This window comes from Dreissena polymorpha, chromosome 4 (genome assembly GCF_020536995.1).
Source record: "Dreissena polymorpha isolate Duluth1 chromosome 4, UMN_Dpol_1.0, whole genome shotgun sequence".
Taxonomy (NCBI): Eukaryota; Metazoa; Mollusca; class Bivalvia; order Myida; family Dreissenidae; genus Dreissena; species Dreissena polymorpha.
The window spans coordinates 16,474,407-16,501,156 of NC_068358.1; the positions used below are offsets into that span (position 1 = coordinate 16,474,407).

The window sequence follows — 26,750 nt, forward strand, 5'->3', positions numbered from 1 at the left end:
ATATAATTGGGACAAATGTTCTGCTTACATTTTATAAAGATTGGACAACATATGTTGCCTCTAGAGTGTTCACAAAGAAAATATTGACAACACATAACGGAGAAGGATTGACATGCACACGGCTTTGCTCAGGTGATCTAAAAAGTTTTTAAAAAACAAAGCTTTTACTTGAATCAATTAGAAGAGATCTTAAACCACCTTACCTGTGATTACACACTTCCACCGATGTTTATCTTATTTAAATTTATCTGTGATACTACAGTGACACATGCAGACAAAGATGAATATAAGCAAGGACCCTTTGTCTGATGACCCCAAAAATCAAGGTGCCTGAACAACGTGACTTTTTCGGCTATGTGTGGGACAATCGGATGTAAACAAAACGTCGCTCCAGGTAACGTTTTAGATAATTTCTTCATTATTTTAAAACCAATTTCAAAAAAACAAAGACGAGTGCCCGGTCATTGTCAAAAGACGCAACTTTGGTAAGTTTGCGCTAAATTAATTAAGTAATTTTTCCAAAAAGTGCAACCACGTGCTTGAAAACACACGAAGTGAAATGCTATGTGTGGTATATTTTTTATTCGATCAACAAAAACGTTGATTACAATGTTGTCGAAGGTTTAAAAAATAGGGCGGACATTGTAATTCTTCATAGAGAAACTACTTACATTGTATGTTTGCGCAAATACATCTGATTCGGAGTGTGTGTATGAAAATGTAATGATGCTATGTGTGGGACAATTTTTTTTAATGCTATGTGTGGTATACAAACTAAACTAGAGATGGAAAGATTGACATTAAAGTCAATAATATTTAAAGTCTGTCTGAATAACAAAAGTTGGTCAATAAACATTGTTGGTAGTGTTTTGCGCGCCTTAAATATGCTAATCCTACGTTCATGTTACTCAAAATTATCATGATTGTCGATAACTTATATTCATATTTTGTTTACTTTTAGAATGCCATCTGTTTGCGAACAGTATGGCAGAGAGGTCAAAACACGGTCGGGGATCTCCTAACACAAAGCCACCCATGCACGGACAGGAAAATAGTTCCGTTGGGCAAAGTTTTTCTTGTTTGTTTCTATAAAATTGATTGTTACAAAATGTTGAATTTTCAGTGAATTGTTACTGCCAACTTATGCACAAAATCGTAAGGATTGTTTGTGCAAGATGTCATGTGAATATTATTGCAACAAAACTACAACAGGTGTTAGTTGTGTGTTTTTCACCAGGAATGTGCAGGCATTTTTTACTGTAACAATAGTTATTAAATAAGCATAAAGAGATCATACAGCATTTTGAAACAAATAGACACTAGGATCAGTAACATTTATTTTTCTGGAAAATCATGTATTTGTATCTAAATCCTATTGAGCTATCTGATATATCACGCATTTTTTAAGTTTAACAGTGTATTTCATTTGTATTTTGTTCTTTTCAGGGAGATTAAAGTATTTTTGGAAGCACCTTTAAGAGAGGTACTGATATCTTGATCAATGAAAAGTTGTCATATACAAACATGTATAGTAAATGTTCGAAAGTTTAAATGACTGTTTGTTTTATTACCAGATGGTGCAAGTATTGCAGGGAAAGAGTAATCAAAGTAAACATTACATAAAAATTTGACATTTCAACAAATTGAACAACATTATATGATTTAATGTTAATTACTTGGTGCAGTTGTAACAAGATCTTGCAGCGCCCTTTCATGACCGGGCCAATGAGTATTTTCATTAAACATCTCAAACTATTTTCAGTTATTCAGATTTCATTTGAATTTTAGTAAATGAAGTATTGATGCAATTCAATATGTTTGTTGGTATAATAACCCCCACAAGTCAAGATGTTTTGGCGATGATCATTTGTTATGACTTAATTGGAGCATTCATATGTTTGAATAGCAAGATTTGCAAATTCATAACTTGACTGATTACAATTTCTTTGTGAATACTAATGTACTCCTTTATGTATTTGGTGCTTTAAATTCTCTTGTTACATTTGCATGCTAGTTATAAAGTAATGTTATTATTAATGACGTGTTTATTTTGATATACTGAAGATATTCATATGGAGATAATATTGGAATAGACCACAAACAAGCATTATTGGATTTGAAGATGTTCATATGGAGATAATATTGGAATAGACCACAAACAAGCATTATTGGATTCAAAGATGTTCATATGGAGATGATATTGGAATAGACGACAAACAAGCATCATTGGATTTAAATTGTTATTTGTTATGAAACACCTGTTTTATTAACACACATAATCAGATTTTATATTCATCTAATCAATTTTAGTAATAACATAGATACAAAACCCATAAATATACACACATATTAATACACACACTTTGTTTTGCTTATGCAAAAATACATGTTAAATGGTATGTCTGCATATTTAGTTGAAATAGCTTTCCATAATCATCACAGAATGAAGCGGGGTCCCTGTGTCTGTCACTGTGGTTTTGATAATTAACTTGCCACATATCACCTTCCGTGTGGTTTGATGGTGTTCATGTAGTTCTTACACAGCTTCGAACCTTAAAAGCGTTACAGATCTTTCGACTAATCCTTTTCAAGTCTGAAAAAAAAACAATATAAGTAAAACCCATTTTAAAGCATGTGCTCTTATTTTCTTTGTCATTCATTAAAAAATGGACCAAATTCAATAATCAGGCAGAAATATCAATCATTATATTTATTTAAAGACAATAAGTAAAACAAAGAAATATTATATTTCAACATAACATGTATGCTTTTATAAGAATTATGTTCAGTTAAACATAAATTGTTTAATCATTTCACGATTACTTCAGTATTCAATAATGTAACATTTGGTTAATTTGATATATTTTCAGGACAGACTAAAGTTTATGTTCTAGATTCTTACAAAACTGCAGAACTGACGGGCAAATTCTTGTATACCACACATAGCATTTAAAAAATGTGTCCCACACATAGCAGTATAACATTTATATACACACACTCCAAATTAGATGTATTTGCGCAAACATACAATGTAAGTAGCTTATCTATGAAGAATAACAATGTCCGCCCTATTTTTTAAACCCTCGACAATATTATAATCAATGTTTTTGTTGATTGAACAAAAATTATACCACACATAGCATTTCACTTCATGTGTTTTCAAACACCCGGTTGCACTTATTGGAAAAAATACTTTATTAATTTTGCGCAAACTTAACAAAGTTGTGTCTTTTTACAATGACCGGGCACTCGTCTTTGTTTTTTTGAAAATGGTTTTGAAATAATAAAGAAATTATCAAAAACGTTACCTGAAGCGACGTTTTTTTTACATCCGATTGTCCCACACATAGCCGAAAAAGTCACGTGGTTCAGGCACCTTGAAAATATCATCTGTACAAAAGGGGCCCAATTACCAACTGCCCCCAAAATGCCCCCCCCCCCCAAAAAAAAAGAAGAAATATTTACAGAAGAGACTTGAAAACCATGTCTACTTTCTAACACTATGCTACAGCAGGAGTTGTTTAGTAACTGTAAAATCATCATTATTTGTGGGACATAAATATTCATTGATTTTGTGGGTTTACCAATCCATAAATTTAACACAAATACATTGGAAAAAGATCCACGCAAATTTCTCTTTATTCAAAATTCAGAAATCCATGAATTTCATGTCAAAAAAAGTCTTCCTTTTTTTAAACAAGAAAATGTCATGCCGACATTTATAAAGGGTTTTACAGTAGGGGCCTACTAGGTAATGGCCCAAAAATGTCCTATGTACACGAGTTTTAAAATTAAATGCCAACCACACTGACTTAAACAGTACTAACCTGCTGTTGTCATTAAACTTGATGATGTTGTTGTCGTTGCTGTGCTCCTGCGTGGCCATGATCATCTTGAACAGAGACCCCTCCACTTCCTCCCCGTCTATCACGAGCCTGCCCCGGAAAAACCAGTGCCTACTGTGCTCACTGAAACATAATGGACCTTTAATGCATGTGTGTATGTGTGGTACCAGATTAGCCTGTGCAGTCTGCACTGACTTATCAGAGACAACACTTTCAGTCCAAATGGAGTTGTGCTTTTTTGGTATTTTACGTAGATGGGATGACACTTTACAGACATGCATTAAACCCTGTTTTCCCAGACACTTTTACCCGTCTATCACGAGCCTGTTGCTCAAAAAACAGTGCCGGCTGTGCTCAATGCAATAAGGGGAAAATGGGGCTTAATGCATGTGCATAAGTTGTCCCCTGTCTGCACAGGTTAATCAGGTACGGCATTTTCCCTCTAAACTGGATTTATTCTTTAGAAAAAGACTTCCTTAAAACGAAAATTTCCATTAAAGGGAAAAGTGTCCTCCCTAATTAGCCTGTGCAGACCGCACAAACTAATCTGGGACAAAACTCTGTGCACATGCATTAAACCCGTTTCCCCATAGCAAGGCTCATATGTATTTGTCTTAACAGGTGGAGTGCACAGAAATGTGTTGAAGCAACCGTATCACATGAATAAACCGCAGGCGCCAATCACATAAATTAATTTTGGCTTCTTTTTTGTCAAAACAGTTTTCATAAATAGAAAACTACAGATCTTTGATGGCTTTGAATAGGTCTTTTAAGTGCTGTTGTTTATGGGTCTTTTTTGTGTTGTTTAGAACAGTATTAACCAGTAGACAGGTCACTCCTTCATATTATCAGTCTTTAGTTGTTTGTCAAACAATTTCAGTCAATAACCTGGGTTTTGTAATCAAACAACACAATGGTGTTAATTCACATAATTGTACAATCCCAAGCTAGCTCTGCATGTAAGCTACCTACAAACAAAAGATTTTGTTAAAATCTCCATAATCCAGTCAGTGTTTTTTTTCACAAATAGGGGAATGGTGGCGGGGCCTGTCCAAAGGGGAAAAACGCGTCGTTTTTTAGGAAAAGGGGAAAATTAAAATTCACTCTTTTATATGTTATGAAGTTTATTATATGAATACACATGTATGTATGAATGTTATATTCACAGCTGAATTTCTCTGTCCTTTTTCTAAAATATATCCCAATGATTTTTTCAACATTAGTTACAGACAGTTTAGCCTTCATGCACACTCTCAGTTTTCCTAGCCATTTTGAGTCTCATTGGGACTTTCTACTCGATAAAAAGGCAAATTTGAGCATTTTTAATCAATAAAATGGACCAAATTGGAATGTTTTTATCATCAAATATTGACACAATATATGCAGATACATCAGGCCTTTTCCTGGCCATTTTGGGAAAAGCATGAAATTCATATGAAAAGTACACTGATTTGGGAAATACTAATTTAATGTAACTCTTTATAATAATTCAAAATCGTATTATATTATTAATTTGTTATATACTTTGTTAGTTGTTATGAAATAAATATTTATTATAAGAGAGTTCTTTCTAAAAAAAAAAAAAAAAAAAAAAAAAAATTTCTGGAAGGGATTTTTTTCTACAAAATCGGGGAAAAATATATACTATTTTTTGAGGGGAATGGGGCCGAATATCGGCCCCGAAATTGCCATAAAAAAAAACACTGCCAGTAATTGAGCTGAATCACTTTCTATTTCAAGTAACAATGAACTTGACCTTGATCTTGTCCCAAATATAATCGCAACCTAGGTTTACATGTAAGCTACCAACATACTAAATTTCAGAACAATACCAAATATAAACTCGATCTATTGCAAGGAAATGTGTTTCCATTTTTTTGTAAAAATTATCTTGTCCCACCCTTGCCGCGGCTTCAATCCAAAGCTAGATTGCCACTCAAGTTCGTTATATTTCCAGTTTCATTAAGACAATGCAAACTAAATTTATAGAACAGAAACAGCCTTTTTGACACTAACTTCTCACCATAACTCAATCTTATCCAGGATTTTCAACTTATAACACATTTGAACCTATTTGTAGTCCCTTAAAAATAAAAGTATAAAATTCAATACCTTTCTTTATAAATAAAAGTTTTAAAGGCTTGATTTCCAACCCTAAGATACTGATGAGCAGCAAATAGAGTACAACCTGAACAGCCTGCTAGTTACTGGAATGCCTTAAAGCCATTTTCACTTTGCTGCTGAGCAGGAAACTATATTTGTAATTGTGTGGTCGTATAGGGGAAACTCAAGATACTTACCTGTTGGACTGTGCAAGGTCAAAGCATTCAACATTGGTCGGGTTCCTCTTGACCTTCTCTTGAAACAGGTGGGTATAGAAGTCCAAATCCCAGTCATCAAAGGCTAAGCCTAAATATACAAAATGGGTATTAAGCCAAGAACTTGTAAAAACATGGCTAAATTTATGTGTGTAGAGTGTCGTCCCAGATTAGCATGCAGAATCCGTACAGGATCAGGGATGACACTTTCTGCTTTTATAGTTTTATGGATTTATTCTTTTAAAGACAGCTTTCTTATCATTTCCGTTTACCTCAAAAATAGACTTCTTTTTAACCGAAAATACCATAAGTGCGGAAAATGTCTCCCTGATTAGCCTGTGCAGACTGCACAGGCTTATCTGGGTCGACACTATGCGCACATGCATTTAGCCCTGTTTTTACAAAGCGAGCAAAACCGCACAGGTAATCTGGGATGACAACACACATGCATTAAGCCTGGTTTTCCCGGAGGTAGGATAAATTCTATTAAAATCCTAAAATTTTCCTACCTAAAGCGACATTTGCCTCTTCCAAGGCCTTCCTGCCACGTTCCATCAGGTCCACATCATAGACAGGGTCAGGGTCATGATCAAGGTCAAATGTTTGGATAGGCTCCACATAGCGACACTGCGTCATCTTGTCGTGCAAGCAGTTCACCAGACCTTGTTCCAGCCCCAGGGGCGGTGGGTTACCATAGAAACTGATGAGGTAGCGGGTAGAAACCTCGATTCTGGTCACTTTTACAAGACCAATTGCTTTGCAGATGGAGACAGCATTTGTGGAGAATGGAGTAGAGAAGTTCGACCTGAATATAAATGACAGTCACTCAGGAAAAAGGAGACTAATTGCATGTTTGTAAAGTGTCGTACCAGATTAGCCTGTGCAGTCTGCATATTCTAATAAGGGATGACATTTTCAGCCTAGACTGTATTTTTGCTGAGAAGACATTTCCTTTAAATTTAAATACAATAAAGGGGAAGAGTTGGCCTTATAAGCCTGTGCAATCTGCACAGTCTTATCTGGGACAACAATTAAAGCACATGCATTTAACCCTGTATTCAAAGAGCAAAGCTCAAATGTTAATTATTGATTGCATACCATATGATGAATGAGTAGAAAATACCAAGCAGATCATTACACTGTATGGGGCTTTTTGGTTGCATTTCAATTCTCAAAAAGTATATATCTTTCCCCAAATTACTGCCTAAAAATTTCCACTTTTTTAAAAGGTTTTAAAAAAATAAGTAAATTTTCCCAATTAGCTCATTTCCCTATCCAGCTCTATAAGTTGAACCCAATTAAAACGTTTTTATTCTCAATTATAAAGTATTTGTTTGCAAAACAATACAGCAAAACCAATTTCCCAATTTTAGTCAGTGGCACAATGTTCCAAATACCAAGAGCCCAGGCCCCATTTGCAAAATGGGTGAAAATAACCACTGTTGTAGGTTATGTGAAATGAAGAGATTGCATAACTTTGTTTCTTGTTATATTGGATGCCTGTTGTGCAAAGAAAGTGAATAATATTTTTTCAATATCAACATTAAGCTGTTAAACAATAAACAACCCTCAAACAAAAAAAACAAAAAATATGGCAAATTGTACTCTACTAATTGAGAAATATGTTTTATGTCACCACTTATGACATGATATGATATTAAAGTGAAATCAACAAATATTCTTTATTACATATAAGTGAAAAGTGAACATTTAGGAAAACAACAAGAATGGCACACAAATCATTTAAATATCTTGTTTTACAATACAATTCATATGAATACAAATAAAATATTATTTTCGGGCTTTTTGAAAAAAGTAAAACACAATTTTACAATATTAAAACTCTTCTTTCCTACTTGAGTGCACATAGAAAAACGCTTCACCCTACAGATTGCATTTTTCTTACTATTAAAAACTATATACAAATCCTTAAATATACATCAATTTTCATAAGACCTCATTCACCAGATGGATACTAGTACAGGGGACAACAATTCCACTCGTCTGTTTATATTGACGAGTGAAATCTTGAAAGGACGAGTGAATTTCCCTAAAGCTCGAGGCTCTCGTCCTACAGGACGAATGAAAAAAAGCTGATGTTAAAATATGTATTTTCTAATCAGTAAGACTCTTTTTCATTAAATAAAATCATTTTCTTTAAGCATATTTATTCCGAAAGTAGAACGCGAATGAACCGAAAAAATAGTAATTGTAAATTTTATACAGCAGGTGCGCGTTGTTATGAGAGACTGTGTCCCAAGTAAATATTGGCTTTTTGGTGTAAACTCTGCGCGCACATGTTGAAAGAGAAACATTCTACTGCATCACTGTAAGAATTGATTTTTAAACCCCGAAGTACGGTTTTAAACCAGTCTGAATTTCGTCTGAAAAATGTCTTACATACAAGCATCTTTAAAGGGGGCAGGGGCGATGTTCAAACGTCCAAAACGGAAAGCATGCGAGCGTTAGAAAAAAAGACAAATATTTGTCTTCATTTATTTTGTGTTCCTCATAAATAAAGTAACTTATTTCACTGCTTAACATTTCTTTTGTGATCAGCTGGCATGAAAAGCTGTTTAAGCAGCATTTTATCAGTGATATAGGAAATTTTATTAGTCATATCAGCCCTTTGAAATCTTTATTTCACACATATTTGAAGGACGAGTGCATGTGTTTGCAGGACGAGTGAACATTTTAAAGCACTCGTCCTGCAGGACGAGTGCGTGCAGTTTAGCAATATTTTTGTCCCCTTTAGTAGAAGCCAATTTTAAAGCTTCAGTTTGTAACACATGTTTTATATTTTGGTCAATTTTTGAACAAAATTCAGCCCCTTTCCCAATTTTAAAAGTATATTTTTCACAAATAAATGCCTAAATTCCGATCTGAAGGTTTCAAATACTATTTAAAAATATGTGTCATAAATCTCAACTTCTATCCAGCTGTATAAGTTGAACTTAAGTAAATATTATAATGAAAACAGTTTTATTTACAATTTGAAGGTATTCCACAAAAAAAAAGATTTCCCAAATTACTTCAAAACAATGAGATTGAAACACTCCTAAGGGCCCCAGCCGAATTCCCAAAATGGCGAAAAAATACGGGTACCAGATAATTTTATTGAATATTGAATCACAGTGTCAAATTAACTTAATTTACTTTAGTATATTGCACCTGTTATTCAACCAAAATATATCGCACCATTTATTTAACAAAAATGTATGGCACTTTTATTCAACCAAAATTTATTATACCCTTTATTCAACTAAAATGCATCACACCCTTTATTCAACTAAAATGTATCACACTTTATATTAAACCTAAATGTATTACACCCTTTATGCAACTAATATTAATAACATCTTTATTCAAATAAAATTTATGTTATTCTTTTTTTTAACCAAAAACTATCGCTTCCTTTATTCAACAAAAATGTATTGCACCCTTATTTCTATTAAAACCAAAATGTATCGCACCCTTAATTTTATTCAACCAAAGTTTATTGCACCCTTTATTCAACCAAACTGTAACGCACCCTTTATTCAACCAAACTGTATCACTCCCTTATTTTCATAAAAAATGTACTGAACCCTTTATTCAAAAGAGGAAAAGACCAGAAACTTTTCAAAGTTGTTTGGAAAGAGAAATCATTATGAAACAGATTTCACCACCTTGGTCCGATCTCTACAAGAAGGCAGATGTTGTCATCGGATGTTAAAGCTGACACTGTTGTCAGACAATCCACAGAGGTGAATGGTGTTGAAAAAAGCCATCTCAGTTTCTCCATGTCAGATTTATCAAGACCTGGAATTTACAATAAAACAGGAAGTGATACATTTTGTAGCTGTACCAATGCCTCTTTAAATTGCCGCAATACACTTGCGGCTAAGAATGAAAACTTGATAGCAGGCCTCCCATGCAATAAAGTTGTTCGCATATATGCACTTGTAAACAGAAATCCCTATCCAAGTTTGACATGACACATGTAAACAAAAGCTAGTAATCACTTAATTTTTAAAAATATTAATAGAAACAGTTAAAATGTTACAACACTACCTGGAATAAGTTTCTGCACTAAATTGTATACTCAATTGAGAAGATGAAACACATAGTTGCCATGGTGTATTGGATATGGTGTGCGCCTAGCGACCAGGAGGTCAAGGGTTTGATCTCCACTGTGGGAGTGTTCTTTAGATCTCTCCCAAAGACACCAAGTACTGGTTCAAGCCTAAGGTTTTCGATGCAATCGAGCTTAACAGGTTTAAACTCAACAGATTTTTAACAAGAAGACAGGTTCTTCATGTATTGGTCATATTTAGCTATTGGTCCTTGACCAGTATGCATGGTACCTTCATTACTCTCTACATAGAAGCAGGCCTCGGTCCTCAGACTTTTAAAGCTGTCCACCACCGTGCTGATCTTACGCCCTGCCGATACTTCAGCTCCACGTGTCAGACCGGGTCGTTTAAAATACCTTTGGATCACCATTTTGAGCTTGAATATACAATACAAAAATACACACACTGGGAATACATTAGGTATGCTTTGCCATGAAGTAAAGTTGTATTTTACAGTTCTCTGCAAAGACGACGACCCCTCTGTGAGATTTCAGGTTTAGTCAATATAAAAAATTCTATACACACAAAATATATTTAATTAGAATTAATTAGGAAAGATAATTATCAAACACACGTTAAATCAGTTTTAATTATTTAATTATTATCGCTTTAATTTTCCGCTTAATGCTCAGAACAGGGCCGATCTGTCAAGGTACGAATCATTAGGTACAAAATAAGCCAGAGGCAGAGTCTTAATACACAGACATGACGGTCACAAACGCAGTTAAGAAAATATGCTTTTTACAAACTTGCTCTTAAGGTTTTGTGTTTGATACAAAGGACACGCGTGAACCTTATTTAACCAACAAAAGGTGTGAGATCTTGCAAATTGACAGTTCACAATTCCCGCAAAATTACCTAAACCACGTCTTCTTCCGGTCACTTGCCGTTTAACACAGCAAAACAGTCGATAGACCAGTTTCGATACACTTATTTTGTACGTCGCAAATTCCTCAATTGCTGCGCAGACAGTATGTCCGATGATATGAATTCAAAAATTAATCTTTCAGCGAAAAATTTGATCCAGAGGTGATTCAAATTGATGCGTTTAACTAAGTCTTCACCGTCGGTAACATGTGTCCTTCATGTAACCTCTCTGGCCAGCGTCCACTTGTTTCGGTCTATGTTTAGAATCAAAATTTGGGGGCATCTCAAATAAGGTATTAACTATCAAAGCTGTGTGAATACATAATAATTTACCAATGCATGATGTAAGAAGGAATTCGCCCTAAATTAGATGAATTATTTATGTATTTCAAAAATTTATGTAATTACCTGCTGATTTCATTGTAAAATATGTTGTAATATTTATGGCCATCCATGGTCATTTAGTTACTTAAATATGATATTACAGATAATGTTAAAGTAGCTTAACTATACCAGGGACCTATACACTGGTCCCTGACTATACCCATAAGTGATTAAACACATGACACCAAGGCACAATTAGATACAAAAATACATTGGGCCATAATACATGTAATTGCTACTGTACCATATAATATTAGTCCAGCAACTGTAAAGCTGAGTCATGGCCTAATTTGACCTTTGATTTTAAGTTTAACTGTTGATACGCCCAGCCCACCGCCTTTATATGATCAATATGTGTGTCTTTTTTAATGTACCAATGTGTAACACAGTTAATTTTGGCTGAGATATGAAATCCAGCGGACAGATATTTTGAAAGGCGGATGGACAGCAAGACGCTAAATGCGACAGCTATATGCTGCCTCCTTCGAGAGTGTGTGTGTGTGGGGGGGGGGGGGCATTAACAAGTGTTTAATACACACCTAATATTAATAGTTAATTTATCATTTTAAGAGCCAGTTATATTTTCTATAATTATTAATTGACTTACAATCAAACTTTCGCAGATATTGTTGCCAGAGATGCAACAATATACAACACCACCATAAAACCTAAAATACGATGCTAAATCTATATAAGAAAATTTATATATGATATTGTGTCGTTATTGATGTTGTTTTTTAAGTTGTGATATTCATTCGGATTCAATTATATGAAGTCTTCGAACACACTCTAGCTATTAGTAATTGTGTTGATAATTTAATACATCATACAATAAAACATCGCTCTGGGAAAAGGTGGCTTAATGCATGTACTAAAATGTACTTGTCGTTCTAGATGAGCCTTTGCTGTCCGCACAGAAATAATCAGGAACGACACTTACCGCTTTTATATAATACTTCGTGTAAATGAAGTCTCTTTAAAACGAAAATCCAGTCTTGGATGCACGGGCTAGTCTAGAACAGCACTTTATGAACATGCATTAAAGCCTGTTTTCACATAGCAAGCCTTAATTATAATAACATACGCATTTCAAGAATAACAATATTGGCATGCATGTAATTATCACCAGTCATGACGAGACAAAGGATGCCATGTTCGAAATGACTCATAAACACAGTCGATAGAAAAATTATTATAGGTCTCACGATGGTATTAGAGATTATAATACGCTAAAGGAACAACGATGTTCGCTTATTGACAACACAGCTGCCTGGTGCAAAACGATTGATCATAAGATAAAGCACCATATCTGCGAATAAAGCACGTTGTTCTCATGCAAAATCCTACTCAAAATCTCTCATGGGATTCAGATTGAGATGTTTTAGGTGCGGTAACAAGTTCAAACCGATTAGGAAAAATGCGTATAAACACACTCTTCCACCCCATTTCATGTAATCATAAAATTGCTATATTGACACCAATATTTTTTTTATATTAATTCGATGCTAACGGTTTATACACGTATGCAGTAACCGGTATATATAGTTTATATAGTTTATATACAGTTTATACACATTTTCTAAAATGTGCCATCTTGGTATTGGACTATTGGTTATTATAGTAAAATATTGACAAAGTTTTAGATTACAATATAACACAACATTTGCCGTACAGTACGTATTAGTTTTCCTTATGCAATATGACAGTTGATGCCCAAACAAATAGGTGTTTATTGGTTAACAGACTATCAACATATTGTTGACAGTTTTCGTCCGAGATCTAGTACAAATATATATATGAGCAACGATCTGTGAAAACGGGGTTTAATGTCTGTGCGTATAATGTCCTCTCAGATTACTTTGTAATCCGCACTGGTTAATCAGGGAATACACTTTCCGCTTTTATGGTATTTTTCAGTTAAAGGAAGTTCTTTTAAGCGAAAATCTAGTTTAGATGGAATGTGTCGTCGATTTTAGCATGCGCGGACTGCGAGGCTAATCTGGGATGACACTTAAGGCTTGATCATTAAACCCCGTTTTCCCAAGCGAGACTCGTATAAAACGCAGGAGCTGTTATTGTATTAGACTTGCTGAGCTATCGGAAGTATAAACAACACTCGGGATTTACTCGCCTACCAACTTACCTCGGTATTACTAAATAATTAATTGTTCAACAATATTCGCCGTATAAGATGGATATACACATATATAAACAATAGAATGTTGGTGTTTATGATGTTTATGATGGTGTTTTTCGCACATGTGTGACAAAAAAACACAATACAACGCTCTAATTGCGTTTCTAAATTATAAGGAAATTATTGATAAATTTTTGCTCATACAATATTCATTTTTTTCAAATGTGAAGTACTTCATTTGCTGTTTATATGCCTGCGATTACACATCGTCAAGCATAACTACACAAATGGACAAGGTTTCAAGCATAGGATATGCAATAACGAAGATTTGTGTTGTAACTGGGTGAACACTTTTTCAATGCATAAACACACGGATTACCCTGGGCTGGATTATTATACACCGCAAGTGAGCTGATGAGTTTTCGCTCACTACCTAGACAATGGATTAAGCCTGAACAACAAGTGTTAGCCAGATTTAAAGGCTTAGGTATACTGAACTATAGAAGAACCCGGTCAGGGGAAAAAAGATACACTCTTCACAAAAGAAATAGAGGACACATTGGTGTAAATATTTCAAATTTGATATACCCAAAACGGATGCAATAATCTTAACAATTTTACAGAGAATGTTACCTGTCTGTCACTTTAAATTGCCGTTCATTAGTCAGGAAAGATGTGTACTCTTGGTCAATTATTCCTTAAACACAAAACTGATTTTGCTCTTTTAACTGAGACCTGGTATTCAGACGAAAAACAACATCATTTCGAAACATCAGATTTGAATCAAAATGGTTATAAAATTAGTGTTGCAAATCGTAGAAATAAGACAGGGGGTGGTGTTGCTCTGACATGAAAAAGTAGTGTTAACATGCGTAAAATTGTATCAGGCACAACCCAAAGCTTTGAGTACGGAGTTTGGCAGCTGATTTTTAAAAATATTTCCATAATTTGTGTTGGTGTTTACAGACCTCCATCTTTGGCTACACCTGTACAGTTTGTGAGCCATTTCTTTTAATTTCTAGAAGACACTGTCGCAAAATATTCAAACCTTTTGGTCATGGGCGATTTCAATTTGTGCATACATGAAGATAGAAATGCAATTTCAGAATTCAACAACTGTTTATTTGCCCTGGGATTGAAACAGCATGTAACTTTCCCTACACATGTACATGGACATAGTCTTGACCTAGTGATAACTGAAGTTGCAAACGGTGTAGAATTACTTTCTTGTGAACCTCACCCTTTCATCTCTGATCACTGTGCTATCAGAGTAGTCACGAAAGTGAAAAAAGAAAATATAATCAGCAAAACTGTAGTTTTTATAAACTTCAAAGACACGGATAATTCCGAATTTGGTAGTGATCTGGCTAAATTGTCAATCGAATCTGACTCTGTTGAAACTTATGTCCATCAGTTTGAGGATGAAATCGGGGGACTTCTGGATAAACATGCTCCTATAAAAGAAAAAAATGCAAATTTATAGATCCCCAAAACCGTGGTTCAGTGAGAATATTCTTCACTTAAAGCGACTTTTACGTAGGTCAGAAAACATTTGGCGAAAATATCGTAAACCACGAGACTATGAAAACTACAAAGTATCGCTTCATTAATATCACTGTGAATTAAAGCATGACAAGCAATTGACACTCAGCCAGAAAGTACTTGAATCTAAAGGTGATTCCAAAAAGCTGTACAAATTTGTGTCGGAGCTTACGGGAAGCAAGTCTGAGAACCCGATGCCAACTGTTTAAAATGAAAAAACTTTAGCTGACACATTTGCTGATCATTGTATACAGAAAATAGAGACAATCCGAGAGAATCTTAAAGACTTTGACAACTATACGCCGATTGCGAAACAGGTCACACAGTTTGGAAATTTTGAACAACTCACAGAAGATGAGATCAGAAAGTTAATAAATCAATTACAAACAAAATCCTGCGAAATTGATATCTTACCGACAAAAGTGTTAAAGTTGTTTTTGAATGAGCTTCTTCCAACCATCTCCAAATTAGTAAACCTTTTCTTGGCACAAGGTGTATTCCCTGCGAAGTGGAAACAGGCGGTAGTTAGACCACTTTTTAAAAAAGCCGGCCTTGAACTGACCTTTTCAAATTACAGACCAGTGAGTAATATGCCATTTCTGTCAAAATTAATTGAAAAATCAGCACTCTATAGATTAAACAAACATGCTAGTGAAAATGATCTTCTCCCTAAGAACCAGTCTGCCTACAGACAATATCACTCTTGTGAGTCGGCATTGCTAAGACTTGTTAATGGTCTCCTACCTGCATTGGAAAACCAAGAGGTTACAGCACTCATTGCATTAGACCTTAGTGCTGCTTTCGACACCGTAGATCATGACATACTCTTAGATGTCTTGAAAAGTCAATAGGGCGTGTGTGATGTGGCGCTGGACTGGATGGACTCATACTTGCGGCCGCGAAGTTGTTGTGTAAGTGTGTACGGATGCATGTCAAAACCACGTGAGTTGAAATGCAGTGTCCCACAAGGAAGTTGTTTGGGTCCTTGGCTCAACCTCACCTATGCAGGAACAATTTTTGACATAGTACCCCCTTCCATCTCTGTCTATGGCTTCGCAGACGACCATACTGCCAGCAAACGTTTCAAGCCGATTCTATCGGAAGAAACTGAAGCCATCAACAAACTCCAAGAATGTGCACAAGAAATAAACAAATGGATGAACAGTAACAAGCTCAAAATGAACGCTTCAAAACTGAATACATAGTGTTTGGAAGTCGCCCTCAATTAAATAAGTGTAACACTCAGGGCATTGATGTATGTGGTGACAAGATCAAGCGATAAAGTGGCATAAGATATTTTGGCGCATTCTTGGACGAAACCCTGAACTTTAAGGAACAAGTTAAGAGAAAGTGTAGATCTGTTATGTTGAATAATTTCAAAATAAAAAGCATTTGTAAATACTTAACACAAGACGCCACAGAAACACTAGTTCTTTCTTTAGTCATTTCCCAGTTGGACTATTGCAACGTTATTTTGTACGGCATCTCCCAAAATGAATTGGCAAAATTACAGCGTATTCAAAATATGTGCGCAAAATTGGTTTTGAGCCGTAGAAAAAGTTACAGTTCAAAACAATCACTTGATGACCTGCACTGGCTGCCAATCAAGACTAGAATCGAATTCAAAATTCTTACATACATGTTTAACTGTTCAATTGGTAATTTCCCTGCCTATTTGACCGAACTTCTATCCACGCCGATTTCTAAACGGTATCTTAGATCATCAGCATCATCAATAGGCTGTTTCAATGTACCTTTCGACAGGGAGGCGGAAAACTACAACGGGCGAGGCATGGTTAGGGGTGATAACCCCAAAAAAGGGTTAGGGTAAGGGTTGGGATTAGGGGTAGGGTTAGGGTTGGGTTTAGGCTAACCCAAACCCTAACCCGACCCCTAACACTAACCCTAACCCTCTAACCCCCCTTGCGCAATACCATACCATGCCTCGCCCGTTGTAGTTTTCCGCCTCCCCTTTCAACAAGAAAAGATCATTCAGTGATAGAAACTTCAGCACTGTAGGTCCAAAACTATGGAACAACCTACCTTTGAGTTTAAGACAATGTACCTCAATAGACACTTTCAAAAAAACACTTAAGACATACTTGTTCGGTGACTTTTTTGCATATTTTTAAGGTAATACGTGATGTACCTGTGTATGTTTTTTTTTATTTGTGTGTTCGATTTTTTTTTTTTCTATTGTACAACGCAATTGAATATGTTTTATACGTAGAAATAGGCGTTCAATCAAATGCTCAAGTTTCAAGTTTCATATGCAATTCTAACGTCATCATCAAGAAATTCTCGTTAACATCAGATTGCCTGCTGTATAAAGGCAATTTAAATATTTGCTATTCACGACAATACATGCAACAGAAAACATTAAACATAACCATTTGATAAAGAATTGGTCAGTGCCGGGACAGCCCTGAAACGATCACTGCAAATCACTGGGTAGATTAAACCGGTTTGACGACAAGCCGAACCACACATTAAGTTCAGCATTAATCAATTACTATAGAACATACAGTCCACAGCACACAGAGTACCCGACAAGCATACATTCAAGAAAAATTATGAATTCTGGGTTCGTCGCCTTGGAACAGTCAATGTTACCGCACCTTTGGCTTGTTGGTTGCAAGCTCCTCCTCACACTGAGCTCAGAATGTATCACAACATGCAAAAAAAGCATTTACCCCGATAGCATCGTATTTAATATTAAACAAGATAAGTATTGATGCAAAGCATCAAAGGGCGTCGGGAATTTCAGTGTAAAAGGCACTCAATGAAGTTACATGGAACAATTTTTTTTCTACTGTAAATATTAATATATTTGCCGATTATTTTTAACAAAATAGAAAAAGATACTGGTATAGCCATTTTCTATGATATTGTGCTATAACCCCCAAATAACCATTATCTATGATGTTGTGTTATAACCCCCAAATAACCATTATCTATGATTTTGTGTTGTAACTCCCAAATATGTCATAGTTCATTTTATTTACATTGATTTGCTTTTTTACTGGCATCCGTGTGCAGTTTTCATTAATGGAACAGAACTGTGTAGGTTTTAAAAAATCTGCTTCAACTTGTAAGCGTAATTTCATATTTTTCTCAACTTCAAGGGGAGATGACTCTGAACTTATTCTTACGTTGCTCATTTACGATAGGGGTTGAGTACTCATTGATATGAAAACACTGTAAAAGTTTTAATGTGTTTACGACCCCCCCCCCCCCACCCTGTCACACATATATTTCATGGGCATAATAAAAACAAAAAATGGTAACAATAAAACAGCATATTTATTTAAACTAAATTGTCTACATCAAAACAAAAAGTCAACATAGAACACAAATAAAATAATTTGATTCTACTGGGATCGAACCTTGGGCATCTCACACGTGAAGCGAGTGTATACCCACTACACTACGGAACCGCTTGAAAAATCACCCCCTAACTAAGATATTAATAAGCTATTAATAGTCGGTTTAAATGTAAACCCGGAAGTTTAAACGCTGGATAATGAGCGGGGTTAAAGGTCAATACCAAAGGGTCCTTACCACTGGCCTGCGGCCTTCTATATGTGGTTCTTAAAAAAAAACTGTAGGAGGACTTGAAAGTAATGAGATTGGGGTGCTGTGATGGTGCTCCTAATTGATAAGCGGCTGCTTCCTTTATCACGACTCATTATTACAATTAATAATACGTGTCGCGCTTCGCGCTCTATAGCGCCTTTATTAGTAACTAGGTGGTTGCTAGGATAGTGGAACAAAGACGTTTTGTTTGTATACAAAACCAGAAAGTTTCACCGGTTCGCGTTTTTGCCCAGGCCCTGTGATCTTGTATTATTGCCCAGTCCCTGTGATCAGTTTTTAATTAAAAGAATTAGATTTGCATAATTCGCAATAAATGTTGTAGTAAATGTAATAGGCACAAATGCAGTGCCCCGGTACTTATTTACACTAATTTACACACAAAAATCACCATTATGCAAGATATTCTGACAACAAAAATGTATACATTGATCCGTGAAATAACTTCTCTTCCCATAAGCGAAACAAGTTTTAAATACTAGTCGCCGCACTTCAGGGCGACGCCAATAATAAAAACAGAGAAAAAAATCGATTGAGATTGCAATTTAATAACTTATTGGTTAAAATATACTAGAACAATAGAAAATGAAATTATCAAAACTACTGATTATTTGAAATGACTTTATACTGAAAATGACATTTGATGCGATGAAACACATCAACACTCCGAAAGTGACACCAAACCCATGTCATACGGATTATCAGGCCAGACAGCGTCGTTATGAACTATAGTACACGTATGAACACCCCACGACACCGATTTGTGTGTGTCAAATATCTCCATTGGTACAACTATGATTACGTTCAGTTTACTTCGGGTGATCTTTTTAATACTCTGCTTTTCTAGAATTTCAATTCAACTACCATGTAGCTCTATTCCATAATGAAACGACCATGACAACACCGGTTCAGCTTTATGTGAGCCGCACTCTGAAAAAAACGGGGATTAATTCACGTGAGTTACGTGTCGTCCCAGATTAGACGGTATAGTCCACACATGCTAATCAGTGACGATAATTGCCGCCGAAACTTGATTTTCGTTATGAACAGACTTCCTTTAAAAACAAAAAATAAAATAAAAGCGGACATGAATCCCGGTTTTCTTAGAACGAGGCTAAAATGCTTTTGGTTTGAACCAACGCACAGTAGGTAAAAACAGAAGATCGATCTGTTTATCAACTAAGTGATAATATAAGACGTTAATTGTCTGTCGTTTAGAGTTCTTTGAAAGGAATGATGAAAAATAAATAACTAAAAAATGAAGTTGTATCAAATGTCAGGGACTTTGTGTACAACATAAATATTATAAGTTACACTGTTAGTTACTTACAGTGTAACGATTATATCTCACCGACTTCCTTTAAAGCATATAATATATAATATAATATGTAATATATAATGTCTTAAATATAATTTAATATATATATAATATAATATAATATATAATATAATATATAATATATAATAAAATATATAATAAAATATATAATAAAATACATAATATAATATATAATAATATATACAATATAATATATAATATCATATATCATATATAATATATCATATATATATATATAATATATAATATATAATATATATAATATATAATAATATATATATAATATATAATATAATATATCATATAATATATCATATAATATATCATATAATATATCATATTATATATAGTACATAATATATAATATAATATAATATATAATATAATATAATATATACTATTATATATATTATAATATGTAATATATAATATATCATATATTATAATATATAATATATCATATATTATAATATATAATATATCATATATTATAATATATAATATATCATATATTATAATATATCATATATCATATATTATAATATATCATATATACTATATAATATATAACATTTAGTATAATATATATGATATATCATCTGTCATATATCATATATCATGTATAATATATTATATATGAAATATCATGTATCATGTATAATATATCATATATAATATATCATATATATATATGTTATATATATTATATTATACATATAATGTTATATATTATATAGTATATAGTATATAGTATAAATTATATAGAATATATTATATATTAATAACAATACTTATCTAGCAGTTTATCGAACAGACGCCATTTTTTACGTTGATAGAAGTATGGAAATTACTCGGTGTGTATGGAAATTACTCGAGGTGTATGGAAAATACACCATGGGCACGTGACCGCTCTAAGCCAATCGGATAAGGTCATTTTTGTAGGAGGTGAGATATATGTTTATACTACTGCACCCGCAATATTTAACGTAATAATCATTTCATAAAACTACGGTACGAGTTCTCCGCTACTTCGCAAGGATATACGCAATACATTTGCTATATTTTAGCCGCGTTCTGGGAAAATTGGCCTAAATGCATGTGCGTAAATTTTCATCCGATGTTAGCCTGTGCAGTCCTCTCAGGCTAATCAGGAACTACATTTTCCGCTATTTTGGTATTTTTCGTTGCAAGGACGTCTATTTAAAACGATAATCCACTTAGGCAGAAATTGTCGTCCCTGTTTAGCAATCATGTTTTTGGTTAAATATAGTCAGAATTAACACACCAAACAAGCAAAAAACAATCAAGAAGTAATATATTTTAGACACACAAAGCAGCAAAAATGTATTTTGCAAATATTAAGTGTCAACGTTGTACAACATATTCACGCCAAAAAAATAGGGTCGTAGATGCATGATAGACGGAAAAACAGGTTACTGTCCTGTTGTCTTGTGCACGCTAGGGTAGTAACCTCTTATTGTCTACAAACTTTTACACATGTAAGTCCAAGATCTTTGGTACATCATAATCAAGTGAGCAGTGAATGAAGGCTGAACATACTTCTGGTTAGCCGTCATCTTTTCTCCGAAACGGGTATTTGTCTGAGTGAAATATAACACATTTTGACCGTGAAATAATGTTTTAAACAATGAAAATAAAATGATATTGTTTTACTAAAATTGTTTCGTCTGTTTGATGTTTGTCAAATATACTCAATAGGTGGACAAGTGTAACTCGGTATCTTGATTTCTGAGATTCGGGCTCTAACTCTAACTGTAAATTCTGCAATCAGCACTTACGTTCATGTGGCCTTGATGAAAATAAATTCTGTGTTTAACTCTTACTTTTAATATGCCTTAATGTAAATGAAAGTCTCAACTCTTACGTTCATTAAGTCAAGATGGAAAGTCAAGTTTCAACGATAAAGTTCGTTTTTCATTAATGTTAATCATGACTTCAGTCTTAAGTTCGATAATTATTGACATGAATTAAGGTTTAAAACTGTACATTGATTATGTCTAGATGTTAATTCTAGTTTTAACTTTTCTCCGAAACGGGGTTTTGTAACAATGAAATATAACACATTTTTATACCCTGAAAAAAAAGGTTTTAAACAATAAAAATGTTATTGTTGTACTGAAGCTGTGTCAATCTTTTCTTTGAAAAGATAATACAGGAGACTCTCCATGACCACCACACCCCTATCTCAATTGGTGAAAGACACGTCTCTAACTTGAGATTCGCTGCTGACATTGACCTCATGGGTGGCATCAGCAGTTAACTTCAATATCTCACCAACATACTCTATGAAAGAGCAGTAGCATACGGGATGAAGGTAAGCACGGAGAAATCGAAGATCACGGTGAACAGCACGACCAACACCAGTGCAGACATCACCATGAACGGCGAGAAGCTAGAACAAGTGACAAAATTCGGTTCCAGCACTGAAAGAGTTAATGGACATAGAGAATAACAGGTTTCTGACCTATCGTTGTGTTATATATTAGGAGTGGCTTGGATTATGACGTTTGACGTGATAATATTAACATCATGAGCGCTTGCGCCTCTGCGTTTGTTGCTTTTTGCGTATAAAACACTTTACATCTTGGTATAAATTATGTGTTTTCTTAACAGGCCCTGTATCGCTCCACTGTTTTTTCTTTGCGAAAAAAAAAGTGTAATGCGCATGGGTTGAAATGTACTCAAGCATGTGACTTTCTCTTTCTACCCCTCGTCCCACTGGGCGCATACAGTTGGAAGGGTGAGCATTTTTATATATGGAAAAAGTTACTACCGTGTTAACTAAACAGACAAAAAAGCCCGGGAATTGTTGCACAGGTCCTTTGCTTATAACGTAGGTACAAAAGATATTGTCGTTCTTTCTATTTCACATATTTTTTGATGCTGAAGATCAAATCTACTTATTTGATTTGAAACAGATTCACAAGACCCATTGGAATCAAAATGCCTTAAACCTTTACCAAACAACACATTTTGGACTTTCCCAATTTGAAAGAGGTTGCAGACGTCAATTGAATTAAAATGGAATATGAAGGAAATGATCAGGTATAGGGTAGAAATAATTGTGATAAAAGGAGAAATTGCTCATCAACCCACACATCCCTAAGACCAACAGGCCTGAGAATATTATGATAATCTAAAGATTATTTCTTTATATTTATAAATGTATTTAATTAAGTAATACATTTGACTTCTAAGATCAATTCATAACTTGTATTAAGAAAATTATAAAATGGTCAGAAATATATATGGATTGTTGAGCAATTGACAATCATTTCAACAATTCATGATCAGTCACTATTCACAAATGGAACAATGAATCATTAGTTATTATAAAGCAGCATATACGATAGTTAAGAACATTGCACTTCATTAATTTCAACACCTTCTCTTGGATACAAAGTTTGAGTTTACCGTGCAGTATCATATATTGACTTTCCTTGAAATAATTATGTTCATGGAAGTTGTGTTTTTAAAATCAATAATATATTATTAAACTGGTTTTAACACTACAAAAAAGACATGAAATTAACATGTCATCCAAAATATTTTCATCCGGATATATGGTCACTTTCGACATATTTAAATAAAACCCGACTTTTTTCAGTTTATAAGGAAAACATTCATAACACATGTTCTTACTTCAATGCCTTTGTAAGCAGTCACCATCTGACCTAAAATGGCACTAAATGACAGGGTTTTATCTCATGTTTACAAGATGTTGATGATGTTGTTGGTCACAGCCAAACGGCCGCAGTAATCTCCACTGGTAAACGTCATATGTTCAGTTTTGTGACCCCCGGGGCCGGGTCAAATTTGAGCCCAGGGGAATAATTTGAACAAATTTGGTAGAGGACTATTAGATATCACTACATACCAAATTTAGTAGCCCTAGGCTCTATAATTAAGAACAAGAAGATTTTTAAAGTTTGCACAAAATAGGCCTTATTTAAGCATATTTTCATTTTTGTGACCCCTGGGGCAAGGTCAAATTTGTTCCTAGGGGCATAATTTGAACAAACTAAGTAGAGAACTATTAGATGTCACTACCTACCAAATTTGGTAGAAATAGGCCCAATGGTTATGGACAAGATTTTTATAGTTTGCACAAAATGGGCCCAATATAAGCATATGTTTAATTTTGTGACCCCTGGGGAACGGTCAAATTTGATCCCAGGGGCTTAATTTGAACAAACTTGGTAAAGGACTATAAGATGTCATTACATACCAAATTTGGTAGCCCTATGTCATACAGTTATGGACAAGAAGATTTTTAAAGTTTGCACAAATAGGCCTTATATAAGCAAATTTTCAATGTTTTGACCCCCCGGGGGCAGGGTAAAATTTAACCCCAGGGGCATAATTTGAACAAACTTGGTAGAGGACTATAAGATGTCACTACATAGCAAATTTGGTAGCCCTAGGCCCAATGGTTACGGACAAGAAGATTTTTAAAGTTTGCACAAAATAGGCCTTATATAAGCAAATTTTCAATTTTTTGACCCCCCGGGGCAGGGTCAAATTTGACCCCAGGTGCATAATTTGAACAAACTTGGTAGAGGACTATAAGATGTCAATACATACCAAATTTGGTAGCCCTAGGCCTAATGGTTATGGACAAGAAGATTTATAAAATTTGCACAAAAAAGGCCTTATATAAGCAAATTTTCAATTTTTTGACCCCCCGGGGCAGGGTCAAATTTGACCCCAGGGGCATAATTTGAACAAATTTGAAATAGGTTCACCACAGGAACATTCCTGAGAAATTTCATCAGATTTGGACGAGTAGTTTAGGACAAGAAGATGTTTAAAGAAAAAGTTTACGCACGCACGCACGGACGCACGCACGGACGCACGCACGGACGCACACACGACGGACACAGGACTATGACATAAGCCCCGCTGGCCTTTGGCCAGTGGAGCTAAAAATGAGTCTATGTCGAAAAATAATGATGACTTCATATTTGATTTCGAGTAACACGACATATATCATGTAGGTAGACTCACATACCGAAAATTAGCTAAATATCTGAAAGTGTTGCGTAAAAACAAACTCCGGAAAAAGGGTATTATATGTGTCTTGTTCTGAGAAAACTGGGCATAATGCATGTGCGTAAATTGTCGTCCCAGATAAGCCTGTGTAGTCCGCACAGGCTAATCAGGGACGACACTTTCCGCCTAAATTGGTTTTTGATCAGAAGAGACTTCATTTAAACAAAAAATGTCAATAACTTCGAAGTGCCCAAGTGCAGTCTTGAAACGTAATCAAAGGCAGCGAAATAAGTTAAAACAGAACAAATTGAATGAAAAGACAGCGAGACACAGGGAATATCAACGCCGTTATGAAACAAAGAAAAAGGAGAAACAACACCGTAATTTAATATCACCACCTGATTACAGCAATAGAATGCCACGGTCGTGCGGAATTGGGCGTTTAAGAAAATTATTACCGGCATCGCCAAGTCAGAGGACACAGTTAATGGCTTCGTATTTGAAAACAAAATCGCCCAATGTACACAATTTTAAAGATGTTTTTCAGTGCAGCAGCGACGAATCCTAATCGGCATAATCGTATTGTGTATGTTTAAGTGTATGAACATGATATTTGTTAACCTAAAATTTTACAAACAATTTTATAATTTTATTTTAGCAAAGTGAATATAATTATGGTAATATGTAATAAAGATTCACAGAGCTTATTATGCTTGTTGCATTCTTTACATAAACAAAAGATGAAATGAAGACGTAATAATCTTACGTATTCGTAAAAATATCAAAAAACGACGTCGTTTAAGTGTTACATTTGTGTACCTCACCTTTTGACGTTACGTCAAAGCATTTAATTACAAACTTAAATACATGCTAAAATCTGTGAAAAGTCCCCTTTAGTGTTTTGATTGTCAAAGTGTGTTTTCCTTCTCAACCAAACATCATACATTTCTCAAATCTGGAGCTTAAATGATTGGTGTGAATTTCACACAAATGTTCGAAGCTTTATACTTCAGAAAGGTGCTGATTTACTTGTTATATTACATACAATTATACCACAAAATAAGTTGTTTAAGCATTAAAATTCACATTGATAAGTGCCAAATTAAAAAAAATAATTATAATAATTAACATTCACGTTGAAAAGAACAAAATTCAAAAATAAATTCGGTCGAGGAGACCCTCCCGCACCCTCCCCGGTTCGTCCCCCGCCAGTTAATAAATTCCTGCGTATGGCCCTGAACCTTGTTGAAGCGATATTCAAAATGATATCATACACCCATACACCAGGCAGATATAAATATGTAAACGTAAAATCGAATAAAATACATGTTATAACATACATCCTGTTTAAAATTGATATATGTTAAAAGGCATTTAACGTATGCACGTAATACGTCCTTCCAACTGCAAATTTTACTTATTGCGTATTCCATAGTTGTATTTGTATTCATGCGTTTGTGTCTTCCTTTCCGGTAGACACTTAGTTGTAAGTAGACACTTAGTTGTAAATACTACACACCATTGATCCCGATGAACTTGTATTGTAGTGTATGTATACTATTTAATTGCTGTTTTAACTCATCATTAAGCCAATAA

General features: G+C 34.5%; 1 protein-coding gene across 7 annotated transcripts in view; it reads right to left on the reverse strand.

The window, feature by feature from the left end:
* The window catches only part of LOC127875983 (phosphoribosylformylglycinamidine synthase-like), a 37,419-nt gene extending 26,065 nt beyond the window's left edge, over window positions 1-11,354 (reverse strand). For 2 of the 7 annotated variants that reach the window (XM_052420775.1, XM_052420770.1), the window contains exons 1-6: window positions 10,853-10,937; window positions 10,510-10,654; window positions 9,832-9,964; window positions 6,673-6,968; window positions 6,146-6,254; window positions 3,828-3,968 (exon numbers count right to left, since the gene is read on the reverse strand). In XM_052420775.1, the coding sequence (XP_052276735.1) occupies window positions 3,828-3,968; window positions 6,146-6,254; window positions 6,673-6,968; window positions 9,832-9,964; window positions 10,510-10,648 (818 nt within the window). In that variant the 5' untranslated portion in view covers window positions 10,649-10,654; window positions 10,853-10,937. Of the gene's footprint in view, window positions 1-3,827; window positions 3,969-6,145; window positions 6,255-6,672; window positions 6,969-9,831; window positions 9,965-10,509; window positions 10,655-10,852; window positions 10,939-11,027 lie in introns of those variants that run through there. The other 5 variants (XM_052420773.1, XM_052420772.1, XM_052420771.1 and 2 more) reach the window with 5 other exon arrangements.
* Between the last annotated feature and the right edge of the window lie 15,396 nt (window positions 11,355-26,750).